Source organism: Microcaecilia unicolor, chromosome 1 (genome assembly GCF_901765095.1).
Source record: "Microcaecilia unicolor chromosome 1, aMicUni1.1, whole genome shotgun sequence".
Lineage (NCBI taxonomy): Eukaryota > Metazoa > Chordata > Amphibia > Gymnophiona > Siphonopidae > Microcaecilia > Microcaecilia unicolor.
Window position 1 is genome coordinate 398,780,793 of NC_044031.1, and position 15,386 is coordinate 398,796,178.

The 15,386-nt window shown below is 45.5% G+C and overlaps 1 protein-coding gene across 2 annotated transcripts in view; it reads left to right on the forward strand.

The window, feature by feature from the left end:
- The window catches only part of PHACTR1 (phosphatase and actin regulator 1), a 436,304-nt gene that overhangs the window by 386,362 nt on the left and 34,556 nt on the right, over positions 1 to 15,386 (forward strand). For both annotated transcript variants that reach the window (XM_030211092.1, XM_030211101.1), the window contains exons 9-10: positions 5,199 to 5,254; positions 12,499 to 12,560. In XM_030211092.1, coding sequence (XP_030066952.1) covers positions 5,199 to 5,254; positions 12,499 to 12,560 — 118 coding nt within the window. The remainder of the gene's footprint in view (positions 1 to 5,198; positions 5,255 to 12,498; positions 12,561 to 15,386) is intronic.

Here is a 15,386-nt window from a genome sequence, read left to right on the forward strand (position 1 = left end):
ATCAAAAAACTACAAGCGCGGGACAACAGACCCCCCCCCCCTCGGCGCATCATCCAATCCCTCCCCCCCGGCACATCAAACACCCCTTCACCCCCGAGCACATCAAACACCCCCCTCCCCCCACCCGAAGCACATCAACACCACCACCCCCCGGCGCATCAAACCCCATCGCCAACCCGCAGATGCCAGTAGTAACGCTGTCCAGCCGCTGCTGCTTCTCCTGTTGAGCAGCAGCAGCCACTACAAAAAGGAAAGAAGCGATAAATGTTTTTAAACCCAGCCCAAATCATTCGCAAATGCCCGAGTCTTACAACGCAGTCTCTGCAGCCGCTTCTCCTCTCGCCTCCACGTCACTGCCCCTGGAGTAAGACCCCGGAGGAGCGCAGTGACGTGACAGGCAAGAGAAGGAGTGGCTGCAGAGACTGCATTGTAAGACTCGGGCATTTGTGAATGATTTGGGCTGGGTTTAAAAACATTTATTGCTTCTTTTCTTTTTGTAGCGGCCGCTGCTGCTCAACAGGGGAAGCAGCAGTGGCCAGACACCATTACCACTGGCAGCTGCGGGTGGCAAGGGGGTTTGATGCGCCAGGGGGGAGGGGAGGGTCGCTGGACATGGGTAGCTGGAGGGGGGAGGAGAGGGTTGCTGGACATGGGTAGCTGCAGGGGGGGCAGGGGGAGAGGAGGGTCGCTGGACATGGATGGCTGGAGGCGGGGCAGGGGAGAGGGAGGTGGGGAGGGGGTCCTGAGACCAGAGAGGTGGGGGTGGGGAGGGGGGCCCTGCGAGAGGGGGGTGGGGGCTCACACTCACTCACTCACTGTCTCTCACATACACTCTCTCTGACACACTCCCTGTCTATCACACTCTATCTCTCTGTCACACACACATGGTCTCACACACACAGACACTCTCTATGTGACACACTCTCTCTCACACAAACACACACACACGCTGTCTCTGTCTGTCTCTCATTCTCTCTATGACACACACACTCCATCTCTCACACACACTCTCGCTCTCAAACATACACACTCCAAGGAAAACCTTGCTAGCGCCCGTTTCATTTGTGTGAGAAATGGGCCTTTTTTACTAGTGATCAATAAATCTTCATGAAGCATCAAGTTTGTTTCCCTCATCTCTGGAGTCCGTGGTCTATTTCCCACTACCTTTTTGCTTCTAGTATTCTAAACATTTACACGTGTTCAGAATTACTACCTTAGAGTGCTCAGTTAGGTACTTACAGAATTACCCAGGAGTATACACACATAAAAGCAAGTACTCATAAAACAGAGGGTGATTTAATAACAAGGCACCTATGGGAGACGTCAGAAAAGGTGCTTCTTTGAACACTGCTGTATATAATAGGCTCCAAGGACCAACTGCAACAGTACACCAACTCCCGAATTCTATATATGGCACCTAAAATTGGGTTCCGATCCAAGATATGTGCACCCAATTAAATTGGCTAATGAGGCAATTAGTGCCAGTTATTGGGTGCTAATTGGCACCAATTAGAATTTGCGTGCACATCTTACTACGTACTATTCTATAACAGTGTGCACCCAAATCTCATAGCTCAGAACCCAAAAGAGGGGGTCGCCATCATAGGTGCATGGGCAGATCAGGAGCATTCCTAAAATTTGCACACAGTGTTATAGAATACCGGGGATATGAGCCCAAATTGAGCGATGGGAATTACACCTAGTTTCAGCAGGAGTAAGTCCTGGTATCCAAATTTGGATGCCGAAATCAGCACTCAATGCTACTCTATAGTGGGCAGTCATCTTTGAGTACCATTATAGAAGCACATTGATCACCATGTACTGAATCTAGCCCCAAGTGCCAAAGCACAAATTTACACCTATTCTGAATCAGGTGTTCGTGCGTGCATTTTATAAAATACACAAGTACATCACAAGTACGCTCCTGGAAACGCCTACACACACAGTGGGACAAGATCCTATAAATGGCGCCTTAAAAATCAGCACAAAAAAATAGCGCTTAGTGTTATTGTATAAACCACGCTTAAAGTTAGGTGCGGTTTATAGAATAGCGCCTAGTGCCAGGAAGCATGACTACATTTAGGTGTGGCCATTTACACCAGTGAAAATCTGGTGTAAATTCCCCATGCGTAAATTAGACGCAGATCTCACTAATTCTATAACATCGAGCATAAGTTATAGGAATGCCCTGACCCACCCATGCCCCCTTTTTGGATCTGCACACTAGAATTTACACGCACTTATTTATAGAATACACCTAAAAAGATGCGCATGTAAATTCTAATTATTGTCAATGAGTGCCAGTAATTGATTGTTATTGCCCAATTATCAGTGCTGATTGGGTCGTTAATCAATTAAGTTGCATGCGCAAATTGGACGCGCATCCAAATTTGCACGAGGTGCTCAAAGCGCCATATATAGAATCCGGGGGAGTGAGATCAATGCTATAAAGAGCGCTAAAAGTTAGATGTCAAAAAACTGAGTGCTAAGTTAGTGTTCTATAACAGCAAATTAGTACGCCAACCGCCTTATTTTCGAAAGAGAAAGACGCCCATATTTCGACCCAAATCGAGAGATGGGCGTCTTTCTCCCGTGGGCGGCCAAATTGGTATAATCGAAAGCCGATTTTGGACGTCTTCAACTGCACTCCGTCGCGGAAATGGCCAAAGTTGATGGGGGCGTATCGGAGGCGTGGTGAAGGCGGGACTGGGGCGTGGTTATCGGCCGAACAGAAATGGGCGGCTTTCGCCGATAATGGAAAAAAAATAGCCGTTTTTAGCAAGAATTTAGGTCACTTTTTTGGACCCTTTTTTTCACGAACAAATCCCAAAAAAGTGCCCTAAATGACCAGATGACCACCGGAGGGAATCGGGGATGACCTCCCCGACTCCCCCAGTGGTCACTAACCCTCTCCCACCAAAAAAAAAAGAACTTTAACAACTTATTTTCCCAGCCTGTATGCCAGCCTCAAATGTCATACCCAGCTCCATCACAGCAGTATGCAGGTCCCTGGAGCAGTTGTTAGTGGGTGCAGTGGACTTCAGCCAGGTGGACCCAGGCCCATTCCCCCCTACCTGTTACACTTGTGCTGGTTAATGCTGAGCCCTCCAAACCCCCCCAAAACCCACTGTACCCACATGTAGGTGCCCCCCTTCACCCCTTAGGGCTATAGTAATGGTGTAGACTTGTGGGTTTTGGGGGGATTTGGGGGGCTCAGCACACAAGGGAAGGGTGCTATGCACCTGGGAGCTCTTTTACTGTTTTTTGTTAATTTGTAAAAGTGCCCCCTAGTGTGCCCAGTTGGTGTCCTGGCATGTGAGGGGGACCAGTGCACTGTGAATCCAGGCCCCTCCCATGACCCAATGCCTTGGATTTGTTCGTTTTTGAGATGGGCGTCTTCGGTTTCCATTATCGCTGAAAACCGATAGCGCCCAGCTGAAAAACGGCCAACTCCTAGGCATTTGCCCCGCATAACCCATATTATTGGAAAAAGACGGGTGCCCATCTTTTTTCGAAAATACGGGTTGTCTTGTTTACGGAAATAGGCGCCCACGGATATAGGCGCCCATGGAGATAGGCATTCGCGTTCGATTATGCCCCTCCAAATCTGTTGTAAAATACTAGCATAAGTCTAGCATTTACTTGCCAACATTAGGCATGACCCACTTATGTCATGTCCTACGCACACAACTGACACTATTCTGTAAGTTGCGTGTGTTGCTTGCTGACATGCCCATGGCCCACCCATGCTCCTCCCACAAGAATGTCCCCCTTGAACTTACATGCTAGCACACGTATGAGCCAAGTTACAAAATAATACCTAAATGCACTTACGCGCATACCTACTACTACTGCTAATCACAGCGCTGTACACATTATATGCAAATACTTTCTCTGTCCCTAGAGGGCTCACAATCTAAGATTTTGTACCTGGGGCAATGGAAGATTAAATGACTTGTCCAAAGTCACAAGGAGCTGCAGTGGAAATTGAACTCAGATTATCAGGATCAAAGCCCACTGCACTAACCATTGGGCTACTCCTCCGCTCCAAAATTAGATCATCATGGAGTACTACCGTTTCGCCCCTGTTTTGGCATGTTACTGTCGGTTTACAGAGATGAGTGGATCAGGATACGATGAGAAGTGTGTTGAGTGGTTTGGTATATACTATTAGGGGTATGCTTAGTCCTACCCCCTTTTAGTCTTTTTACCCTTCACGTAGCCTGAGGGCGCAACATGATCACGTCGGGTAATTGTTTTAATAAACCACTTCTCTTTTATTCATTTGTTTATTTGGAATTGATCTGCTTTTACTTTGTTTTGCACAGAAGTTATGTGCCAAACTGGCACCTAACTTTTGGCACATTATATAGAACGAGGGGGAGTGTCATGTTGTCAGCTCGTGAACTTATAAGTGTGTATACTACTACTACTACTACTACTACTTATCATTTCTATAGCGCTACAAGGCATACGCAGCGCTGCACACCATACACAAAAAAAGACAGTCCCTGCTCTAAGAGCTTACAGTCTAGTTAAGACATGAGACAGACAGAACAATTAAGGGTAGGGGAATAAAGAGGTGAGGATAAAGGATAGGGCAATAAGTGAGGGTACTGAGTAAGTTTAATAAAAAGCCTTTTCCACATGTAGAAAAGCCTTTGCACATGGAAATCTGTAGTAAAGTTACTCCTTCATGTATCTGCGTGATATGAAATAGTCCCTATGGGGTTTGGAGTGTTGTAAGAGAAAAAGCTATTAGTCTGTGAAATATGGAGTGCGTGATAGCACATATCTGCTGTCTTGTGTAATAGTGCTGTGTGTACAGAGGGCTCAGTCAGTGGGCTGGAAGAAGTGGACTAGAATTAGCATTGTCACTGATGAAATTCAAGAAGCAGGCATGAGAGGAAGGAAATGATGCAACGATTTATTAAACAGAGTTTACTTATCACACTGGCTGACTAAGCGAGGCTAATCACTAAGACTCTGGTGTATTTTAGTGTGTGGTGTAGCAGAAAAGGTCTTGCAAATGATTGTTCATGATATTTTCCCCAGCCAAGAGGATCAGTATAAACAAATTAATGAGCTTCAGGGGTCCTCTCACCATGTCTCTATCTGAATTCTGAAAATCACTTGCCGAGGACAGTGAGTGGAGCACGTGCTATGGTCCAGAAACTGATGCTGATTTTATTCCGCAGGCGACTGAGCCAAAGGCCCACCGCAGAAGAGCTGGAACAGAGGAACATCCTAAAACGTAAGCACTTGTAAATTCCTCTGACTGTGTGGCAGCTGCTCCCCTCTGCACAGTATATTGTGTATGTATTTGGGATAATTTATCAGGTCCTGCTAGAGGGAAGCAGTCACCCCGATGTATTGTGGGTTGCAGCGAATGCTGGATAACGTAGTTAAATATTGACATATCCAGCCACTTGGAATATTTTTAAGTTTCTCTTTATTAATCACTGTTTATCCTTTAAGAGGGCAATCATCAAAGTCATTTCCATCAGAAAAAGTGTTGGACAAGGACTGTTTGACCAGTGCCCACTTTCACTGTAGGGATAGAAAATTGTGAGAGGGGTGGATCAGGTAGACAGGGAAGGGGTGTTTACCTTTTCAGATAGCACTGACTAGGAGACACTCCAAAGAATGAATAGGTAGCACATGTAAAACAAATTGGAGAAAGTATTTCTTTCACTCGATGTACAATTAAGCTGTGGAATTTGGAGCCAGGGGATGCAGGCAAGGAAGTTACCACAGCTGGGTTTATAAAAAGAGTTTAGACAGGTTCCTGGAGGAAAGTCTATAAACTGCTATTAGCCCCGTTGATTTGGGTAAACCACTGCTTGTCACTAGAAACACGCAACAAGGCACAAATCTACTCCTTGGGATCCTGCGTACTTCTGACATAAGAGCATAAGAATAGCCATACTGGGTCAGAACCAGTGATCCATCTAGCCCAGTATCCTGCTTCCAACAGTGTCCAGTCCAGGTTGCAAGTACCTGACAGAAACCCAGATAGTGTAATACTGAAGCAAGGAAGAAGTGTTTTACATGAGCATCAATGGTAAATGATACATGTTACCTAAGCTGTATCAGAAGTAAATTCAGCCTCGAGGCATCATCAATCAAGTGTACCGGCTATGAGATCTCTTATAGCCTCAAGCTATTTCAGATCTGCAGCACGAATTGTGAAATAATCATTTGCCTCTTGAGCTGTAATAATTTTTTAATTTTTTACAAGCTGATAAATTTCTAATTTTAATTTTATTTGTACTCCAATTAAAAATGAAAATGTAAAGAAAAAAACAATAAACAAAAACAGCAGCCCTTGTACTTAACTGATGAGCGATTTCATATTGCACCAGCGTGGCACTGAAAGTAAATCAAGTTCCCGATGGCCACTATATGGGGAACAAGGCGTTTCGGCTCCGTGGAACCTGCATCTCGGGCGGTAGCAATCGGGCGCTGAGTAACAAATTTACCGCAGTGTTCAAACCGTCAAAAAGACGCCAAGGCTCTGATGCTCATGTAAAGCACTTCTTCCTATCTTCATTATTACACTAATTGGTTCTTGGAAGTGTTGGATTTTTCCCTTTTTTTTTTGTTTTGTTTGAGAAACCCAGATAGTAGCAAGATTCATGCTACTGATCCCAGGACAAGCAGTGGCTTCCCCATGTAGCAGACTAGATCGGGCATCGTTGGAGACAGGATGCTGATGGACCTCTGATTGACCCTGGATGGCACATCTTATTTTCTTATGGAGGTATAGCACTGGGTAAAACATTAATACTTAAGAGGCTGAAGGTAAGGCATTTACTGCAGGAAACTTTGGGCGCGATATTAAGCCAGTGTGCTCAACATTTTGCTGACCACTGCTGGCATTATACCCTGAACTTCAATGCTACACCGTGTCCAGGTTCCGACGTTGAATTTACAGATTTCTGGAGCTGGCTAAACCGTAGCCTAAGTGCAATATTTAGCACTTAACTGGCTATAGTGAACCTCATAAAGGGCCTCTTCTATCAAACCGCGCTAGTGGTTCCCGCACGGCAATGCCAACGGAGCCCATTCAAAGTGAACGGGCTTTGTCAGCATTACCACACCAGAGCAGCTAGCCTGGCTTGATAAATGAAGCCCAAAGATAGGATGGACTGTTAGGTGGTCCTGTTTGTGCAGTGATCTTGGCCAGTCAAGTTCAGCTCCTGGAACCTCCCAATATAGCTGATTTTACCTTAGGGGCTAACTGGTCATTTTTAACAGCACTAACTGGTTAAATGCTGCTGAAAATGACTGGTTAGCACCTAACAAGTGATATAACCAGCCAGGAGCCAGTTCCACCTAGATCCCTTTCTTGGTCCGTGACTCCTAACTTGGAACCTTGCATGAAGTAGCTATAATTCGGGTTCCTCTTTCCCACATGCATCACTTTGCACTTGCTCACATTAAACGTCATCTGCCATTTAGACGCCCAGTCTCCCAGTCTCGAAAGGTCCCCTTGTAATTTTTCACAATCCTCCCGCGATTTAACGACTTTGAATAACTTTGTGTCATCAGCAAATGTAATTACCTCACTAGTTACTCCCATCTCTAGGTCATTTATAAATAAGCAGTGGTCCCAGCACAGAGCCCTGGGGAACCCTACTCTCTGTTTTCTGTCTTTTAGCCAGTTTTTAATCCCCCCCCCCCCCCCCAAATTAATTGAACTTCATGGGTTCCTCAAACCCTTTCCTCTTCTTCTCTATCATCTTCAGACCCCTCCCCCCCTCATCTCTTCAAAGTCATTTCAGTTCTGCAACCCCCCTTCCACTCACATGCACACACACACACACCCCTATCCCCAGAACCCCCACTTATGTCATATTAGATGTCTCTGAATGTTTGCTGGCAGGGGGGAGTTGGCTTCATTCCTGGCAGCCCCAGTGCTGAATCTGAACTGACCATCACATAGTTCAGATCCCTTTTGCAAAGTTTTGGGAACACCTAGAAGGACGTTAGTAAGGATCTTGGGTGAGTGGGGGTGTCTGGGGAAGCCTGACTCTTCCAAGGGGGTGGAGGGGGGAGTTTCCCTTTGCTCTCCCACCCTTTTAATGTGGGCCACAGTAGCATGGCTTCACTGTCTTTAACATGATTAAACTATGCTACCACGATTTACGGGTTGTTGTTTTTTTACATCAGGCATTAAAGGCTAATGTAATATGAGCAGCAGGTAACTCACATTATTTTTGACAGTTTTAATGCTAATTATTGCGTTGTGCTCTAAGATGGCAATTTTCAAACTGCCCACATTGCTGAAAAGTCCACAGGTACTGCCTGCACCAATCTTCAAAATGTATAGTGCTGCTCGTGAACGTCAATGCTAGCATTTTATACATCTAAGCAACCTATTATAGCATAAGGGGATTAGTGGCTGTTGCTAAACATATAAAGCCCTTTGAATGTCTGGCACATTGATATTATGTTTCATAACATTACCAAACTGTCTGTTTACCGTAATGTATCAAATGTTTGGCCAGCAGTACAGTATTAGGAGACTGTTCAGTGCCGGCCTCTATATGAGGTTTTCTAAAGAAAATGGTGACGAAATTGAAAGTGGTTTTGGTACTGAAAATAGTTTAGGGACTTCTCAATTGGTCACAAGTTTCATCAGCGGTTGCAGCTGGGGGTCTCCTGAGCACATACATAACAATCTGGATGTCATGGGTGGCCATGTGACCAGAGATGTACTGACTCACAGTTTCCTAGAAGCAAATAAAAAGAAGATGAAAATACCAGCACACACAGCATATCCTGTGCATTTTTACAAAGCTATTAGAATGAGCCAAATCTATCAAAAGGGGTCATTTTTTCCCATAAGAACAGAACCGAAAAATCCTTGTAATGCATCACCAAGTCTGACATGCCTGTGACACATTCACCTGTTCGCTGTGCACTGTGCTGTTGACAGTAGATGACTTAGTAAAGCCCTCTTGACTTCAGTGAGAAAAACTGTCAGTCCTCAGTGCTGTATACAACCTGTCACTTTCCAGTTCCTTGTGCTGATAAAGCCCACAATGCTGAACCCTTGAACCATTAATTGAAGGTGGTTGTAAAATTTTCTCCTGCAAGCATGTGTCTTGTTTCTAGTGAGAGTTATCAAATCACAGACAGGGCAGGGTGTATCTGTAAGTGTGGCATCAGCAAAAAGGCGAGACAGCAGGTCTATTATAAACTGGTCATTTTTCACATAATTGCTGCTGTGGCTCTCCATTGTAATTTCTTACTGGAGTATTGTATGGGATACTCTCTGCTGAAAACGTGTCTGTACAGGAGAAGTAAAGAACTCAGTATGGGCCAGCTCTTGAGCAGACAGTAGTGCAGTGTGTTGTCTGGCAGGACTGGTACAGCCTGGTGGTGACATGCTCAGGTCTGGGGGGTTACCACTCAAGCCACTCTACAACAGCATTGAAGGACAGGCTAGGGTCCCTGACTCACCGGACGTGTTGTTTTGGGTGGTGTTGGAGGAGGAATACATTCATTAACAAGGGGAAAGAAGAGCATACTGAATTATATATTTTTTAAATTCCCCTAGCTGAGGTGTTTCCATCTACTTGATTCTTCTCATGGGATTTCTTATTTCCGACAATCTCATTAAGCGACCTCCTGGAAAAAAGCAAAGGGAGGAATATAAACTGGCAACAAATCCTTTTCCAGTCAGCCATAACAAAAACAGAGCCTTCAAAATTTCAGTGCAGTTTGAGTTTCCACAAGGATCTTCCATCCTTCTGGGTGTTGTTACTGTTATAATTCTGCATTTGTGTTGTGCTTTTGGTCAAAGCTCTGCATGTTTCTTTTTCTAAGGGATACATAGAACAGAAGCGAAAGGAGGGGATATTTTGTGAGCCTAATTAGAATTCTGACAGGTCAGGCTGTGCAGCCTATGTCGGCCGGGGCGGCCATGGTTCCACAATTTGGGAACAGATTTATAATTTCTTGACTATGCAGAAGGAGGTTACATAAGTATTGCCATACTGGGAAAGACCGAAGATCCATCAAGCCCAGCATCCTGTTTCCAACTGTGGCCAATCCAGGTCACAAATACCTGTCAAGATCCCAAAACAATACAATACATTTTATTTATTTATGACATTTATATCCCACATTAGCCCGAAATAGACTCAAGTTCAATGTGGCTTACAAACAAACAGTAAAGTGAATAAAACATAATGATATAAAGAATATAACACAAATTACAATAACTTCAAGAAGCAAATTAATACATGTGCAGTAAGTAACCAGGGATTTAGACTATCTGAAGGACAAACAAATAATTAAGGGTGGATAGGTGAAAGCATAATTAGGCAGGACTAGATGGGAAACAAGATTATGAAAAGAAAATCCTAGAAATCCTAGCAATAAGCAGTGGATTTTCCCAAAGTCCATTTTAATAATGGCTTATGGACTTTTCTTTTAGGAAGCTATCCAAACCTTTTTTACAGCCCCCCCCCCCCCCCCCCCCCCCCCCCCCAAGCTAACTGCTTTTACTACATTCTTTGGCAACAAATTCTAGAGTTTAATTACACGTTGAGTGAAGAAATATTTTCTCCGATTTGTTTTAAACTTACTACTTTGTAGCTTCAATCGATTCACGTCTACCCATTCCATTCCACTCATTATTTTATAAACCTTTATCATATCTCCCCTCAGCTGTCTCTTTTCCAAGCTGACCATTTAACCCTACTCTCTGTTTTCTATCGTTTAACCAGTTTTTAATCCACAATAGAACCCTACCTCCTATCCCATGACTCTCCAATTTCCTCTGGAGTCTTTCATGAGGTATTTTGTCAAATGCCTATTGAACATACAGATACACAATATCAACCGGCTCACCTTTATCCACGTTTGTTCACCCCTTCAGAGAAATGTAATAGATTGGTGAGGCAAAATTTCCCTTCACTAAATCCTTGTTGGCTTTGTCTCATTAATCCATGCTTTTGAATATGTCATGTAGTTTTGTTGTTTATAATAGCCTCTACCATTTTACCTGGCACCTCAGGAACTTTTTTAAAAAAATCAATGTTACATTGGCCATCCTCCAGACTTCCGGTACCATGCTTGATTTTAAAGATAAGTTACATATTACTAACAATAGTTCTGCAAGTTAATTTTTCAATTCTATTAGTACTCTGGGATGAATACTATCTGGTCCAGGCGATTTGCTACTCTTCAGTTTGTCAAATTGCACCATTACATCCAGGTTTATAGAGATTCCATTCAGTTTCTCTGACTCGTCAGCTGTGAATATCTTTTCTGGCACTGGTAGCTCTCCCAAATCTTCCTCGGTGAAGACCGACCCCACCCCTGAAGTAGAGCCTGACATTTGAAAACTGGCACCTTTTGATAGAAAAAATGCACTGAACATGTGGTATTGCTAACACAAGCATTAATATGCATTAATATTTGTTTTATTGTTAAAGCTGAAAAGCTGCCTAACCTTCTCCCAGTAATGTACACTTTTGTGATCTAATGTAACTGCCCTTCTACTACTGTAAGGTGAGGGTACTCACAGACGGGTATGTCAGGATTGCTGGATGTCAGGATTGCTGGATATCCTCTTGACATACTTAGAGATTAATATTAAACCAGCTTCTGACTTCTGATAACTCTGATTGCTGACAGGGTACGCAAAAATAGGTTAAAAAAAACATGTTTTAAGAGTTTTGGTGGGTGGAGGAGGCAAAATGCCCCAAGGTCTTCATTGGAGTGAAATGCCTGGATTCACAAAATATTCAACGGCCTTTGAAGAACTGCAAATTCACACCTTTATTTGGTTTTCCCCCACAATAAAGCAAAATAAAAATTCTAAGTCAGTTGGTTAAGTTCCTACAGTCCTACACTAGGCAGGGCAAGGCAAGGTGCCACCATTTTGGAGGTGGCACTGAAAGGAGGAGGGAGTGCTATTCCCTCCTCCTTTAGAAAGGTACGACAGGTTTGGGGAAGCACTAGGCCACCATGGGGGGTGTGGGTGGAGTTGCCCACTGGGCATCAAGAACATTTTTGGTGTTGGGGGTTAGGGAGGCTAGAGGTCCACCGGACCTCCAGCCCCTTGTGTGCGGGGGGGGGGGGGAGCCTTCCCGTTTGAGAGGTTCAGGTTTTTGGGGGGGGTTGACAGCCTGGACTAGTCAATTTCTGTGGGAGGATTGTGCCTTGAGCACATGCCTAGGCACAATCCTCCCACAGAAGTACCCCAGTAATCATAGCTAACAGCGTGCCTAAAGTTGCATGCTATTAGCTCTGATCATCGGGGCTTTATTTCCTCGCACTGTTCCGGCGCTAATTTTGCAGCGCTGTTTGGAACAGCATAGGGAAATTGATCATTGGGGTCTCTGGGAATGAACTTCAGTAAATCAGGCACCGACTGTCTGCACTTGCTTCAGTGAAAAGGATCCTTGGGGGTCTCACAACTTCTCCTGCTGGCACACAACAGACCCTAGATTTTGATTGATTGTGTCTCTTTTCTAGCTCGGAATGAGCAAGAGGAACAAGAGGAGAAACGGGAGATAAAGAGAAGATTAACACGTAAGGTGAGAGAGACCAGGGATCTGGAAGGGAGAGTTTTCTGTGTCTGAATGGCTGCTTTTCTCTTTCGTGCCATCCTTTTACTGAAGCTGTGTTACTCATTTTTATTTTGCTTGAAATGTATTTTCCTTAAGGCATTAATGTGTTCCACCCTCCTTCTTTTTTTTTTTTTTTTAAATCTTTTTCTAGCATCTTTTTCCTGTTTTTTCAAAATGATATTCTTTCTTCCTATGTATGGTTACTTAACTTTTAAAACATGCATGGCCTTTCCCTTGCACTTTGAGAAAGACACATTTGTGCTTGGCTTGCTGCTACACTGTGCTGATTTACTGAATGACGTATGGTAACTTAGACTTCTTGCAGTAAAGGTCGGAGAAGCAGACTGAGGGGTCCTTTACTAAGGTGCACTGAAAAATGGCCTGCGGTAATGTAGGCGCATGTTTTGGGCTCGCGCAGATCCATTTTTCAGCCGCCTGCAAAAAATGCCTTTTTCAAATTTTTGCCGAAAATGGACATGCGGCAAAATAAAAATTGCCGTGCATCCATTTTGGGTCTGAGACCTTACCGCCAGTCATTGACTTAGCGGTAAGGTCTCTCACGTTAACCATGTGGTAATCGCCTACGCGTGTCGAGTCACAGTTACTGCCCAATTTTCGCCACACGCCAGAAAATAATTATTTTCCGACGAGCATAGCAGACACGCGTAAAAAATGAAATTACCACACAGGCCACACGGTAGCCAAGCGGTAATTCTGAATTGGTGCACGTTGGGCATGCATAGGCGCCTGCGTGGCTTAGTAAAAGGGCCACTGAGCCTTCAGCCTCCTGACTGGTTAAGTGAAATGAATTGCCCTGTCCTGCTCTACACAACAGTTTTCCACATCATTCTTACCCAGTCGCTTGTCTGTTCTTTCCAGTGTCATACTACAGTAATGCCTATAGTAGTTCCTAAACCTGGTCCTGGAGGTACCCCAGCTGTCAGGTTTTCAGGATATCTACAATGAATATTCATCCAATATAGTAAGCAACTATCACATTTTTTGAATAAAGATTTTTGTAAATTTGCAGTGGCGTACCAAGGGGGGGGCGGTGGGGGCGGTCTGCCCCAGGTGCACGCTGCTGGGGGGGTGCCGCGCGTCTGTCGGCAACGCTCGTTCCCTGCTCCCTCTGCCCCAGAACAGGTTACTTCCTGTTCCAGGGCAGAGGGAGCAGGGAACGAGCGAAGCCGACAGGCGCGCGGCACCCCCCCCAGCAGGTAAAGATGCACCCGGGGTGGGGGGTGTCGTTTCGCCAGGGGGAGGTGTCCATCATTTCACCGCTGGGGGGTTGCCGCGCGTCTGTCGGCAACGCTCGTTCCCTGCTCCCTCTGCCCCGGAACAGGAAGTAACCCATTCCGGGGCAGAGGGAGCTGGGAACAAGCGTTGCCGACAGACGCGCGGCACCCCCCCCCCCCCCCCCCAAGCAGGTAAAGATGCACCCGGGGGGGTGTCTGTTGTTTCACCGGGGGGGGAGGGGCGCACATCGGCGATCCGCCCCGTGTGTCAGCCACCCTAGGAACGCCACTGTAAATTTGATAGTTGCTTACTATATTGGATGTATATTTTGTGACTATATTGAAATTATTGTTACCTAGTTGGTTTGAGTGTCAGTGAATATTCATGCGAGAGATTTACATGCACTGCCTTTACTGTGTGCTAATCTCTCTCGTGAATATTCATTGTGGATATCCTGAAAACCTGACTGGCTGGATGCCTCCAGGACCAGGTTTGGGCACCACTGGCCTACAGGCATTTGCTTCCGCTTCTCCTGTGTGGCCTGATTATTTTGAATGCTATTGCTCCAACAGTTTTTCAGAGAATGATGAGTCAGAGAAAATCAACACAGGAATGGGCTTCATTTCTAGTGCCATTGGCCTACTAGTCTTCACTAGCACTATGAAAAAGATGACCATGGGACTCCATGTCAAAGAGAACAGCCTGAGCTAGTCCTGGTTTTACCTGTTATGTGCAGGGAAGATAATGCAGATGGAGCCAGATATACCCCTTATGGACATGGTAGTGTACATTGACTTTATTACCAGGGAGAGCAATTGTACCCTTAATAATTTATCCTGAAGACCTCAGACATGAGCTAGTTAAGTTAGTACTCAGTAATCTGTGAGTAGGGCAGGATTAACTCTTTAATGTACCCTAGGTGAACAAGTGCATTAGACGCCCATAGTAATGTAAATACATTTTAGAACTCCCACAAATGGGGCCAGTGGCATACCAAGTGGGGGCGGTCCGCCCCGGGTGCACGCCACTGGGGGGGTGCCGCGCGCCTGTCAGCTCTGCTCGTTCCGTGCTCCCTCTGCCCTGGAACAGGTTACTTCCTGTTCCGGGGCAGAGGGAGCATGGAACGAGCGAAGCCGACAGGCGCGCGGCACCCCCACCCCAGCAGATAAAAATGCACCCGGGGGGGGGATGTCCTTTCGCCGGGAGGAGGTGTCCTTTCGCCAGGGGGGGTCCTTTCGCCGGGGGGGTGGGGGGGTCGCGCTGCACCCGGGGGGGGGGGCATCGGCGATCCACCTCGGGTGTCAGCCACCCTAGGAACACCACTGAATGGGGCTCAAAATGATTCTAGCCAGCAGAGGATGAAGAAGCAAGTAAGAACAGTTGCCCACTGACTTCTGCCAACTAGAGACAATCTGACTAATATTTAGCCCACGAGAGACAGGCTGGCTATATCCTGCCATCGGCGCTGAGCCCAGATATTTAATGCTAGGCTGTTTCCGGCACTGGCCAGTTCAGTTTATATTGGTCAAAGATAGGCCTGCTATTTGTGCATCCCGA